Source organism: Corvus cornix, chromosome 1 (assembly GCF_000738735.6).
Source record: "Corvus cornix cornix isolate S_Up_H32 chromosome 1, ASM73873v5, whole genome shotgun sequence".
Taxonomy (NCBI): Eukaryota; Metazoa; Chordata; class Aves; order Passeriformes; family Corvidae; genus Corvus; species Corvus cornix.
Window position 1 is genome coordinate 11153424 of NC_046332.1, and position 14604 is coordinate 11168027.

At 39.1% G+C, this 14604-nt stretch overlaps 1 protein-coding gene and 1 long non-coding RNA gene across 3 annotated transcripts in view; both read left to right on the forward strand.

The window, feature by feature from the left end:
• The window catches only part of USP25 (ubiquitin specific peptidase 25), an 89629-nt gene that overhangs the window by 25768 nt on the left and 49257 nt on the right, over positions 1 to 14604 (forward strand). For both annotated transcript variants that reach the window (XM_039556325.1, XM_039556335.1), the window contains exons 4-5: positions 4945 to 5068; positions 11076 to 11238. In XM_039556325.1, coding sequence (XP_039412259.1) covers positions 4945 to 5068; positions 11076 to 11238 — 287 coding nt within the window. The remainder of the gene's footprint in view (positions 1 to 4944; positions 5069 to 11075; positions 11239 to 14604) is intronic.
• LOC109144579 lies at positions 171 to 1284 on the forward strand. The gene is made up of 2 exons (XR_002045433.1): positions 171 to 220; positions 784 to 1284. It is a non-coding gene; the product is annotated as an uncharacterized LOC109144579 (long non-coding RNA).

A 14604-nucleotide genomic window follows, 5' to 3' on the forward strand; every position in this document is an offset into this window, starting at 1 on the left:
ATGAGTCGGCTGTAGCTCCTGAAGCCTTCTTGGCACAAGTCCTAGTCAGTCCTCATTCTCTAGCTGTTCACTTATTGTTTCTGTGAGGAGAATTTGACAGTGGCTTCTTCTGTCACCTTACCTGACTCAGCCATCGCTATGATTCTTCATTACATTTCCTTCTATTTCAGGGATTACTTGTGTCATCTCTATCCAGGTTCCTGGGAGTTTGGCCAGCTTGGTATGTCAAGGTCCCTGCTTCAAAATGTCAGGAGTCTTGTACCTTGAGGTCGTCTTCTCATCTTACAGATTCACTTGTTGCTTTGTGTCATGATTACCTCTCCCCATCGGTGTGAGAGTTGTCAGTTTAAGGTGTTATAATCGTAGGATGTTGTAAATGCAGCTGAGATGGGGAAGCTGTGGGATAGTGGTGGCTAATATTTACAAGCTCCTGCACCAGTACAGCAGGTTGACCTGGCTGAATAGCTGGAGGGGTGCTGGGTGCTCTCCTCCCATCCAGTTTAAACCAAAATTGGCATATACAGCCCCCTAAATTCTTTTAAATCTTCATGTTGGGAGCCTGAGACCACTGTGAATTTAACATCACAGAATAGGTGGCAGTATATAGGATCTTGCATAGCCCTGCTTGTAATAAATAAACCAGATGTAGTCTCAACTTTCTTTTTTACATCTTTATATTCTTGATGTGTTGAAATTGGAATCTTGCTGCTGGATTTTAATACTTGGCACCACTCCGTTGAACCCATTAAGGCTGCCCTTTCATTTTTTCTCTTCCTGTTCCAGTTGTTGCATCACTGTGGATGTTCTACTGCCTGTCCCTGAGTTCAATTGCTACTTCTGATCTGTCCCTCATGCTGAGTTTCCCAGCCTACTTAAGTTTGAAGTTTCTACTCTCTGCCTCCTCCTCATATAAGTACCGAGTCAACAACACAGTAATTACTTTAATGACCTAGGCAATAACCAAGTAAGAACCATTTATTTAGATGATGATAGAAACTTCCTAAGTAAACAGATTAATAAGTGCTTAGGAAAAAAGGAAGATCTGTGGGGATAGATATAGTGAGTGCATTTATTATACATACACTATTATATTTGCCACAAATTTCAATATAAAATTTAAAATTGCTTTGCAGAATTACAAACGATGTCAAACTCTCTGAATCTAATGTATCAGGACACATAATTTTATAATAATATTGTAAACCAAGAATACATTTCTTTGTAAAACAAGTGATTAATTATGAATGCTAATTTTGTTTGAATAAACACGAATGCACTAAGCCAGACTGTGTTGGTGAGCAGTTTCTTCACTCATATAGAACTTTTTCATAAGCAAACTTTATTTACTAGTCATGGCCCGGTTAAGAATGTTTACATTTTCTAAGGCTATTTGACATTACAGTAATAAGTACCTTTATGAGGATGAGCCAGTGAGAACTGAAGTGTTCTGTGGGCTAAATGAGAGGAGTGTTACAAAACTGCTAAATGTAAATTAAAGTCAGGTAACTAAATTTGGACAAGTGGCATTATTCTTACACCTTTCTGAAATGCATCCTTCAGCCTATCACAGAAAAAACTTGTGTGTCTGAGAAACTTTGCGTAAAAGTAATCTTTTTCTTCAAACTCACACTCAGAGAAGTCTGTTGGTCAGATAGGAAACTTCAGTAGCTCAGTTTCATGAATGAGTACTACTGTTAATAGCTGTAACATTAACATCCCCATGCAAGAATTTATAAAACATGAAGATATTTTAAAACAAAAACAAGAAAAAAAACCTTCTTGAACTTCATGTATTGTATGTACTCTTGTATAATCTATAACCTTCTGACAGGAATACAAACTGTGCAGACAAGGTAGCATATATATAAATGTATATATTTATTCTTGGTTTTATAGATAGAAGGGTTTAGTCTCAGACTGTTACCCTTCTTTTATGACTTCTATTGAAGTCTTCTTTAGCGTCTTATGATTTAGGATTCAAGTCGTATGTGAGGTGTTGCAGCTTAATGAGTTACTGTGTCAGCTGAGATGCTGAAAAAGACCTTGAACCTGCTCCAAGTACAGCAAGCATGAGCTAAAATACATTATCTTAAATCTCAAAACCATTTTTATTTTACATTTCCTGTGGACTAAAAGCTTGCGTGAAGTAGATTACCATGGATTAGATGATATTTATAAATGTAGTTTTTGACATAAATTATGCTAGGTAAACCCTCTGTGACATGAATTGATTGCACCACTCCCATGTAGTGGTAGTATCTGGCAGCAGGTCTTCACACTATTGTCTTTTTTTCATGCAGAGCAGGAGTGATGTATTAAGAGAATATTTCTGAAGAGAATCCTATAGGGTCTACTACAAAACCCTAGCATGCCAGAACAAACTCTTTTGGCTCATCTGCTTTTGGAAAGCAAACAGTAATAAAAGATTTTGGGTTTTAATATTAAAATTATGTAATCACTGGTAATATGAATGGTAATAAACTTCTAAACACATAGGGTGGTGGTATAGATTAATGAAAATTAGAGACCTAGGGAGGTGCAAAGAAGTTGAATATTTTAATGGAAGTGTGAGTTGGAGTTGATCCAGATAGATTTTTATATAATGGGGGAGGTTTTGTTAAATACATAATTTTCACCTACATTAAGAGTTCTTTTCTAGAAAATATTGTCCATATAGGGAAACTGACTTCTTAATCTAATTTCCTTTATTGTCATATAAAAATTTCATCACTCTTCCCTGACTAGAGAATAGCTCAAGGAACATTCCTCTCCATAAGGAAGTGACCAGAGTAATCCTGTACTTGTCCATCAACATGTGTGGCTGCTGGGTTGTGACCACTATTGCTACTTTGAGAAATGCAGCTTGGCTCCAGGGGAGATGAGGTGCTGTGTGTGGCTCCTTGTAAATGCGCAGAAAATACAACACAACCACCACATTTTAGAGCATAATAGGTAGTGTGTATGTGTGGTGAGGGGATCCTCATATCTCTGTCAACCTTTCTAGTCTCCTCCTTCTCTGAGGCTGTAGGACAGAGCCAGGTTTGCCTGTGACCCAGGCTGAGGTGGTATTTTTGCCCAAATTATGTTGTTCTCAGCATGGCAGCTTATTTATCAAAACTTCTCTCGGGGAGACTTCTGCTGGTGGTGGTTGTAATTGCTTCAGTACTTCTGAAGGAGAATTTCAGGCATCTGAGTTGAAGCACCCTTCTGTTATGCTGGAAGATCTGAGCTGACTGTAGAAGGCCTAAGAATAAAATTAGGAAGTCCTGCTTTTATAGTAATAGTGTTTTTCCATACTTCTAGATCATGACAGATTGCCCAGTGCACTCTGCAGGTAAGAGTGCTTCCTTTAAAGGCCCACTAAATAAAATAGAAATTCAACCATTATTTGGAGGAAGCAGGGCTGAGTTTAAAACTAGGTTTTGAAGATGCTGGTGTTAACGGAAAAGTTTCTTTACAACTTCTTTCTGTTTTCAGCTTTCTGCCAGGACAAGTCATCCCATTTTCTGTTCATGCATGGCTGTGGCAATGATTCTTGTATACTGAGTTCAGTATTTTGTTCTGATCCAATGAGAAACGTCCCAAAAAAAGAAAGCTCAGGGAAACAGGGGATGCTACAGTCTCTACAGTGAGCCAGCCCATGCAGGAGAGAAGTCCGTACCTAGACAGACAAGCTCTTTGGGGTAATTGGGTTGGCCTGTGGAAGGAGAAATGCTGACAAACCTCTTGTCTCTCTTTGTGAGCAATTGCCAGTTTCAAATCTGTATCTCTTTCTCCTAGAGCCTTTCAGCTTCTGATGGCCAAACCCCAGGCTGGAGACAAGTGCCTTTCGTAACTCTTTGGGTAAACTTTGCATTGGAAGAGGGAGACTCAAACCAGCCCATGCTCCCTGTGCGTGTCTGTCTGGTATTGCACGCAGAAGTCTCTTTTGCACTTTTCCTCTCTGTCTGTCTGACTTGGAAAACGAGACTTTTGACCCTAGAAATGGTGACAGTAACCTTGACTTTTCTGAAGGTCATGTGCAGATGATGGACATTCCTGTAGGCTCTAGCTGCTCTAAAAGCTTGCCTGTACCTGATAGGGACATAATTTGTGTTGTGGTGTGTAGTAGGTTCCCACCTGAATCAGGAGCAGGGGTGTTGTTGCTGCCCTCAGGAAATAAGTTTATGCGGGATGTCAGTATTTGATCCTTTAGATAAGAAGAGGTGGTAAAGAAAGCAGAAGTAGGGCTGTTTTCAGTCAGTAAATACAGTCCATCCAGCATTCCCCATGTATCCAAGTATGGATTCTCAATTTGTCTCCAGTATTTGTTTTCATGTTGAGATGCAATACTTCCAGTACACGAAATTGGATTTAAATATGTTCAGAAAAGGAATGCACAGACCGGATAGAAAATAATTAGGTTGAATAAGGAAATCTCCCGCTTGTTATGAAGCTGTGTGAAATATTTGGCTCACCAGGGTACAGAAATACTTGTAGAATTTGGGGCTGTGTTGGGAAAACTCCGTTACATTGTTTCTTCATGAGGAGAAAAATTAACTATGCTCGATTAAGGTGTCCTTTTTAAGTAAGGTCCTCTTCATTATGTGTTCCCTGAAGCAACTGATCTCAGTAGCTGAAGTAATGCATTTAAGTGTATTGCTTTAAGAAGGCTTTCAGAAAACATGGATTCCTAAATTTGTCCCATAGCTTTGTGACACTTAAGAGTATTAGGAGCAGGGAGAACTACAGCCCATCATATCAAGAGCAAGCTGCTGAGGTTTTTATCTGGCTTGGAGGCAGAAGGGAGCTGTTAGCAGGGTTAGTGGTTGGAAGAGCATAGTGCACAGGAGGGATGGACTGGAATGGTGCTCAGCAATCCACGTGGGCTCTCTCCTCTACAGTAAGACTTACCTTTCATTCTGTTTCACTTTTAATTTTGAGAAAGATAGTTTTGCTTTTCAGATGTGATTGATCTCACTGGAGATGATAAAGATGATCTTCAGAGGGCAATTGCCTTGAGTTTGGAGGAATCAAACAGGGCATTCAGGGAGACTGGAATAACAGATGAGGAACAAGCCATTAGCAGGTAAACAACCAACTTATATAAAGCAGAAATTAAATTAAAGAGTTGGAGATTGGCCTGTATTGCTTTTTAAACTTTTAACAAAGAATAACTTGTTTACTTTTACTTGTGCTACTGATATGCCTGGCTTCAGGATGTTGCTTTAATGTATTGTATGTTCTACACTGGAAAATAGTCTATTATGTGTGGACTAAGATTTAATAGTATGTTTCATATTGATATATTTGTTTAAATATGGAGGAAGTGGATGGAGATAGAGAATATGTGGTCATATTTAAATAGGACCTAAACCCCAAAGCTTCTCTTGTGTACCAGGTAAAAAGCAACAAAACCAAAATATAATTAAGAAGCTAATAAATACTTTATCCTGTTTTTTGCAGTGTTCTTTTTACAATAACGTTTTCTTCCCTCTGTGCAAAGGCTGAGATTGAGGGACTGGGTATTAATATTATGGCTTGAGTATACTAAGAGCAGCTGCTCTATTTTAGCAGATGATGAATGTTATTAACCTATTTAACAAATAAGATTTATAAGCTTTGAGTGAAGTTCTGGATTTAAAGTTTTATAAACTTAATTCTCTCAATTTGGGTGTGATAAGAGTCTTTGAGTTAACTTTTGATCAGATTTTATGATAACTTTTTTGTACAGTTTGTTTTTTGGTAATGTTGTTACAATTATGACATGTTTGGGACTTGAACTAAGCCTGGGTGTAGGGTTGTGTGGGAGGGTTGTTGTTTCTTTTTTCCATCTGTAACTGGCCTTGGGAGGAATGTTGAGTTTTTCGTTTGTGGCTGGCCTTGTTCTAAGGGAAACAGGCAATGATTTGATCCTTGATAGGACGCAAAGTACTGCCTCCTTGTAAAAGACCAATTTTATAGAAAAATAATTTAGATGGTGGAGATTAACCACAATTACTCTTTTTCTCAGTTCATTGTGTTTGACAGGCTAAATGACTAATTAGAAAATTCCGTCTCTGAGAATATGGATATTTTATTGCTTTATTTATATTACTTTATCAACAGTAATTTTCTTTTTCCTTTTGAAAAATAAATGTGCTAATTGTAAGAATAAACATACCCTTCCACCCCCCCATCTATGATAAAAGCCATCTTGTTATATGAATTTAAGATAACATATTTTAGGAGGAAAAGGTAGGATGAGAGGGATTTATATTCTCATTAATAAGTGTAAGAAGTGTTTAAGGGGTTGCTTTTTTCTAAGACCTTGGTATGTGCATCTGTACAGGAGGATGGTGGAAGTTCTCTCCAGTCTTTTTTTCAGAAGGTCAGCTCTCACTTGTTCTTTTTTGAAGGTCAGAATTGTCATAATTACAGAATTGTGATTTAGGCAGGCACTCAGAAAGATGGACCTATTTCTGGGGATGGAAAATTTTTTCCCTCTTCTTCCTTTCCCAAGCCTTGACTGCTTGTGCTGTGCTCAATTCTTGGGAGCCTTGAAGATTTAGGATATTTGCTGAAGACTTTGTTTTTCAATTTTGAAACTAAAAACTTCTCTTTGGTCTTATCTGCTTAGCCCATAACTTAGCCCATAAATGCTTTCTACTTAAATTACAGTGTATATTTTTCTGGCTGCAGGAAATAACAAAGTATGCCTTTTTTTCTATATGTACAAAGGCATGTAGACAATCTGTTTGGTTATTTGCAAAGAAAATGTTGGTCTTGTGAAATAGAGACTTGCATCTAATGGCAAAATTGCACACAGTAATATGTGCAATGTCAAATGAAGAGCTTATTGCAGGTCATGATCCCCTTGGTGCACTGCACCACATTTTCTATGCTTCCTGGAGTGTTCTTTGGACCATTTGTTGCACAAATACATTTCACAAAGCCATACAAAAATATTCACTGAAGGATCCTTAGTATTTCATGACACAAGGAATGGAGTGGGACTTTGTGAATGGATGGAGAGATGAGGGAGGATCTTGAAGGTTTTGGCAGTATTGAGACATTAGATCAACTCAGTAACGTGGAAGCACTCTGAGCTGATGGCAAATTATGTCAGTGTTGAACAAATATAGAAAGTTCAGAATTCTTGATCCGAACTTTTCAATCAGTTTCGTTAAGGACAGAATTTCAGACTGGTTTTATTACAACCCCCCCCCAAAAAACCCCCACAAAACAAAACAAAAAAACCCCCACTTTGTAGTTAATACACCGCAGAAGAATGTTGGCATTCCAATAGAAAGTGCAGGATCTGTGCAGAACTTCTCAAAACAAAAAGTAGAACACTGTGTTTGTAAACAAGTCAAGCTGCAGCTAGATGCTTTTGATTTTCTAGATAAAACAAGAAGCAGAAATCAAATAGGAGGTCAATAATAAGCAAATTCTAACTGTGGAAATATTTCATTTTTAAAAATTCCGGCCATGTGCATATTTAAATAGTTTTTGGTGTGGAGAATATTTTTTCAAAGGTATTCATAGTGGTTTGGAACCTAATTTGCACAGATTTTGTTAGGGTTTCCAAGTGAGAATTAATGGAATTTCTCGACTTGTGTAATTAATGTTGTAATGCATGTAGAATTTGTGTTCCTGAATGTAATTGCTTTAGGCTGCATAATGAGGACAGATCTGATTACTGTGTAGGTGTTGAGAGGAGTGCATCTGAAATGTTCAAGTGTCCGAGCTGAACATCTCGTACATGGCACGCTTAAAGTCTTTTCCTGTTTCCTCTTTACATCTCCCAGAGAAATGTGCATGATCAATGTACTTCCTGTTGTGAGAAAGTGTCTTCTGTTTATATTACTTTTCCTGGATTGAAGGAGTCTGAAACGGGCCAAATAGGGCTTCACTAAGGAAGGCAGTGAGATATTACTGGAAGGAGAAGTCAGCTGGCCTGTGTTGTGCCTGCAGTAATGCCCATATAAAAATGAGTCCAGGCTGTCAGGGCATAAAGGATGCACAATCCCTGGGCTTTTTTTTAAATCACAGTCACTGAAACTGCTAGGAACTCTGCACTGTGGTTAAGCACTGTGTGTGTAGATCCAAGGTGGGATTGTGGAATGTTGTAGAGTCAGGGATATATTCCTGGATGTCCAGCTGTAAGACAGTCGCAGTACAAATAGCTTCCCATGCTCTTTTAGCTGAGTAACCTGACAGAGTGGGCTTTTCTGCAGCATGTTGAGTGGGCTTCCTCAGAGTGGTTTGACTGAATCTTTGTGCTGTGGACTCGCCTTGCCCTGGGGTTTTTGCTTTGGTGAGCCCTGTGCTGTTCTGCAAAGCTGCTTGGATGTGCCCATCTTGTTACAGAGAAATAAAAAACTGCTTTCAAGTCTCATGCCAAGGCTGGCACTAACTAACCCTTGCTACAGCGTTTCACTCCAAACAAGATTCCAGCCTCAGAGGTGCGGGAGGCATAGGTCCTGTGAGGCCGGGGGGATGCCAAGCCCTGCACGTAGCTGATGGCTGTGTGCTGGAGACTGTCCCCGAGGGTCACCAAGTGTGGGGCTTCAGCTCTGTCATCAGAATTGCTAAATCCTTGTAATAACTCTCTGGAAGGATGCTCATTTCGTCAAGCAATGTAAGATTCTTGATCCAGGTGATGTCCCAAATTGTGGCTCTATGAATGTAAGACAGTGAACATTTTATATGAGATATCTCACTGTGCTAGTAAATACATTTATTTATGTAGCTTTTGAGCCGATCATTAGGTTCCTATTTACTGTGCTCCCTACACTTTATTTCACTTTTCATTTTTGATTTAACTGCATCACAGCTATCATTATATCTGAAAATTAATTCAGCACATAGAATGTGCAGTTATTGCTTGTGCTCTCTGAGGACAGATAATATTATGAGTAGAATTAAGGAAAAAATACTATGACGCCTTCGGAATCAAATACTTTATTAACACATGGAAACACATTTCAGGTCGAGCTAGAGATAAGTAAATCTCTTACCTGCTAAAGAAACACAGATTCAAATACAAGAAAGAAATTTTAGTAGGTAATTAAGCTGATGAATGGTAATACTCATGGAGTCAAGGAACTGTTTCAGTTTGAGAATGTTTATTTTTCTGAACTTGAATCTTGAAATACCTTGAAATATTCTTGAGCTTGTGGGGGGAACAAAAAAAGGGAAGTTTGACTGTTACCATGAAACCCAATGGTGTGAAGTAGGTATTGTAGTCCTGTTACAAAATCATTTAAATTTATTCCAGTCTGTCAGTCTTCCTGTCAGTTTTAAAGGTCCCTTCAATTTAATTTAAACAAGATTTTAAGCAATTCTACATGCATGAGAAATTATTTGAACTATGTATGATATTTTTTAATTGATTTTTAATGTCCTCAATGACAACTTCTGCTCTCAAAGCAAAGATACACTGGTCATCTAACACTTTTGAAGGACTGTATTGGTGAAAAGGGAAATGAATTTGACGGTTTCTTTACATTTTGGGGTTTTCTTAATAGAAAACACTATCAGAAAAGACTCTTAGAACAATCAGAGTCAGGTTCCATCCCTGTGCACTGTTTGAAGAGACGTCAGAACAGAAGGTCTTAGTGGATTATGTGCCTGTCCTTTCAATGCTGTCTACAAGGTGGTGTAAAAAACTAAATTGGTTAATCCTTAGGAAATTACCAGTTTTATGTTCTTTCTGAGACAGATGCATACAAAAATGGTATTTGTATCAAATGGTCTCTCAAATTTAGAATGCCTCTCTTTTACTGTATTTTTTCCAAAATAAGTATCAATGACAAATTAGTATGTTCCCCAGGGCAGTTATCTGCAGTAAATTAATGTGATGCTTCACAGGTCTTGGTAAGATAGCTTTTCTTTCTTTAACAGGAACATAGCTTGAAATAAAGGTGTAGTTAGGAAACTGAGGGATTATGGGGTGGGGGGTTGTCCACTTCTATGTTTTTTCTAAGATGTTCAAACTTTATCCTTTAGGAGCTCCCTTTACAGACTAACCTAAGCCTGGCCTTTCTTTTGTGTTTAGTGAGTCTAGAACTGAAAGGGGGCAACTCTTCATGCTGCTCAGACTGCCTAGACGCTTGTGATGCAGCTTGTGAAATCCTGTGCTTGGTGTTGGAGAGCAGCTCAGCATTTTTTTTTGTTTCAGAGTTGGACTGGATGGCTGGGGACAGTGACTACTGTGTTAGTAGTGCACACACCTGGCTCTTGTCATATGAGTTAGAGCCACTGTTACATGACCTCAGTGCATCCACCTCCATCTTGCTATATAGAATATACCTGGCCACAAAAGTGTACTTTGTTGCCAGGCTGGGCATACGTGCTGATACAGAAATAATGTGTTGAGTGAAGCTTGAGTTGGAGAGCTTCACACCCATCAGGTTTTACTGTCATGTGAAATACAGATATTCAGCATAAATCGCATAGGAACAGTTTCCAGCAAAGAAAGTGGACATTGAAGCATACAAATTAGAGTGTTGGGTGGCATTTGAAAAATTGCAGGGAGATGTCTCTCCATGGCTCATAAAGTAATTACTTGCCATGTGAAGGGATTAGCCACAGTTGCATGAGTTGCAAAAGTGGAAACTAAGAAAACTGCGGTCATTTTTGAAAGTTGCCTAGCTAGCTTTGGCTTCCTGTCAGTAAGTGGAAGATTGGCGACTTTGTGCTTTGCACAGCAATAAAAGCATTTGTAGATGAAAGCACTGTACTATTAGCGCTGCCTAAAATTTATCCATCCTGTTTGAATCTGGTTCTTAAATAATTGATGACTTGTAGACATGGCTCTTGTAATCTAGAGATCTCACAGGAGATTAATGCACTCACTGATACCATTTTCCAAAAGGTAATGGAATTGCTGTAGCATAGCTAAAATTAAAATAGCATTTTGAAGACATGTTATTGCATATAATATAATATATTGCATATATTGCTCAGCAGCAATACGTGAATGATGTCATCATCATGTCTATATTACTACCTGAATGTATTTTACTACTTGGTGGGGGGGGGGTTTGTTTGTTTTTCTTGGGGTTTTTGTTTTTTTTCTCACATTTTTCCCCTCCCTTCTGTTCCTGAAGAGTTCTAGAAGCCAGTATTGCAGAAAATAAAGCAAGTTTAAAGAGGACGCATCCAGAGGTATGGAGTGACTCTCCAAACCCTTATGATCGAAAGCGGCAAGACAACTGCCCAGTAGGATTAAAGAATGTTGGCAACACGTGCTGGTTTAGTGCTGTCATTCAGGTAAGCACTCTTCAATTAGCTATGTGCACTCTTCATTGTATCTATTGGGAGGTGAGTTAGCTCATTTTAAGTGAATAACTTAAAATCATCTCTTTTCCTGGGAAGTTCAGGCCACTGCATGAGACGTTTATGAGCATTACTTATTTATTGAATCTCTTAATGTGTCGGCCCATAAGTCAGATTGAAGTGTAGAAAGTACTAGTAGCATATCTAAGTGAAGCTTCAAAATGTTTCTTATTAAGAAGTTGTTGAAGACAAGGAGTTGGCTCTCTGAAGATCCTGGGTGTGTGCAGCTGATGCTGACATCAGTGGCAATTGTGGATGCCAAAGAGCATGGGAGAATGGGGTTACGGAACTGACTTTTTGTATTAAAAGGAGCACATGCAAATGACTGAAAGGGGATGGCTGACAATGGAGGTAGGTAGAAGAGTGGAGATACTCAGTCATGGAGTGCTTACTCGAATGGCTACAAGGGGATACACATAGCTGGGTAAGGTAAAAGGAATAACTGATAAAGAAGGAAACTTCAGAAGAATGAAGGGGAAGGTCTGATGGATGCAATTGCAACTGGTTTTGATTGTTTTATGTAATACAATCAATATGTATGCTTTTTTTATAAAAAGATAGGGTGAGTAGGGAAATGAGTACGGATACTGCAACTTGCATACTGAAAGCTAACTTTCTAATATCAATAATTGATGTACATAAACTTTATGAATTCATCTTTTAGGAGATGTATGTTTTTGTAAATAATCGGTAGATCTACTGAAAAGCATTTTGACCTACAGAAAGCTGAGCATGAAACTGGAATACAATAGTGGGAAATTTTTTTTTAGTCTACAAGAAACAAATGCAGAGTATTGTAACTTTTCATAGTCTGAGGTTTTGAGAGGAAGAAAATAAAATATTTAATACCCCTTTTTAACAAATTGGTATCAGGCTGAAGCACTTCAGACAAACTAATACTGTTACTTTCATACTGGCTGTTGAAAGATGACTGTTGTACTTCAGGCTGAGTCCATTTAGATCAATGTTCTGCCCAGCAGTTTCCACAGATGGGTGCTTACAGAAGAGTGTAAACAGTACTCAGGATATTGCTAGTAAAACACTCCTGAGCCTCCCACTACTTTTATCTTGGAAGGTTTTTTTTAATCCTTTGCAGTTTATTTAGTTTGTAAGCCCCAGGGGACCTCCATTGTATGTACTTGTCTTCCTTGAACCTTGCAAAATTTTGCACCCATAGGGTCCTTTGGGGAGAAATTCCAGAGTTGTGCTTCCTATTGCATGAAGAACTGCCTCAGTTTCATGTGGTTTTTTTTGAACCTGGCTCCCACTATCTTTTTCCAGTAGCCTCCCTGTCTCCTGGTGGACCAAACAGAAGTTGATTGCCATTATGGTTCTGTGGGCTGCTCTCCTACTCTCAACACCTCAGTGGTCTTTTTTTTTTCCAGGCTGGATGCTGAACTGCCACCTGTAGAATCTATTCTAAGCCCTGATCTGCTTTGTTGCTGTTCCCCAGATCTTTTCTAGCTCTAGTAGCATTTTAGTTGGGGGATGAGGAAAGCTCTTAAGATGTGAGTGTGCTGTCAGTTGGAGGTGGTATGAGGGAGAGATACAGGCTCCTCAGGAAAGACAAGTAGGGATGACAAGGAGAGGCACTGCCTTCCTCCTGAAGGAGTAGCTCAAATGTGTGTGGTACTTGTGTGGGACAAGGTGACAGTTTAAGATGAGAGTCTGTGGATCAGGATCAGAGGAGAGGCTGGTAGAAGTGTGCCATTATGATTAATCTGCTACAGACTACCCACCTCAGGATGAGGATGTGCACACAGCCTTCTTGAAAGTCAGGGAAGTCTCTGGATTACAGTCTGTGGTTCCCATGGGAAACTTTAATAAACATCCTGACTTGCTGGTTCCAACACAGCAGGACACAAGCAAACCAGATTTCTGGAGGGTTTGAGGAATCACTTCTTGGTATGAGCACTGATGGGCCAACTAGGGGTGATGCACAGCTGAATCTGCTCTTCCCCAAAAATGGGAGAACTAGAGGTAGAGTAATGTGGGTACTCTTGAGTGCAGCAACTGTGAAATAGTAGAGTTCAAGATGCTAATTTGACCCATAAAAGTCCACAGGACCCACTGAGCTATGTCCAGTGGTGATTAGAGACAGTGGGAAAAAGTCTTAGCAAGGCAACTCTCTCATTTTTGAAAAGTCATGGAGAATAAAAGAGGTTTCTGATTTACTGGAGCTAGGCTTTTTAGAGCAGTGCATATTGGGAGGGTGAGAGGTAATAGGAGTCATTGAGATAAGGAAGATTAAGCCTGGATATAAGAAGCATTTTTTCCCATGAAGACAGGTAGGCAGTGGAGGTTGCCCAGAGAGGCTGTGCAGGGTCTGTCAAACCTTGGAAAGTTTTAAGATGTCTGAAAAAAAGCCCTGAGTATCCTGGTGTGATCTCACAGGTGACCTCCTGTGAGGTCAAGTGGGAGGCTTGACAAGAGACTTCCATCAGTATCTTCTGAGCTGAATTACCCTGTTATTCTATACTAATGTTTTCTGTTTCATTCTGTCTTCCCTTCCTAATTGTTTTACTCTGCTTTTAACTATGATTCTGCTTCATGTATTGATCTGATACTTTCATGGAACCATCTGGAATAAATTCAAAGTTTTGAATAATGCTAGTTAGTTTGGTGCTCATCATTATCTATAAATTCCAGAGTTGCTTTCCACCATGGACCTCACCGTACACATAGCAGTTTTGAATTTAGCTTTCTTCTTACATAGATACTCAGTCTCATGTGATGTTTCTGTCAGTTCATGTTTGCCAACTCTTGCTTTTACTACACTGCATATCTCTTTACTGAGTAAACCTGGTCAAAACTTGCTGTCCTTTTTAGATCTCTTCTGGATTTTACTTACCAGCGCAGAGTTTGTGAATTTGCAGTGACCTCCCTTCAGGCTGGAACAGATGTTTGGCTCTTGCTCCTCTCTTAATTTTTGATTGCCTATTTGTTTGTGCCTGGACCTTCCATCTCACCTCACTGGCGCTTAGTTAAAAGCTTTCATTGAATGACTTCTTTAGAAATTGCCCTGAAATCCCAGTAGACTACATACATTGGATTACTGTTACCCATGTTCTGCCTGACTTGGAGGTTTTTGGTTTTGTTTGTGGTGGGTCGTTTTGTTTGTTGCTTTGGTTTTGTTTTTTAACAGGAAGGATTTACTTACCTGCAGGTTGCGTGTAGGTAACGCTGTGGATAATGAAATGGAAAGATTTAATTGTTCTATGACCCCTCCTTCATATTGAAGTTTTTATGTTCTTAGGCCTCTTTAGGCATTTAGTAAACTAACAGGTGTTAAAAATTTCT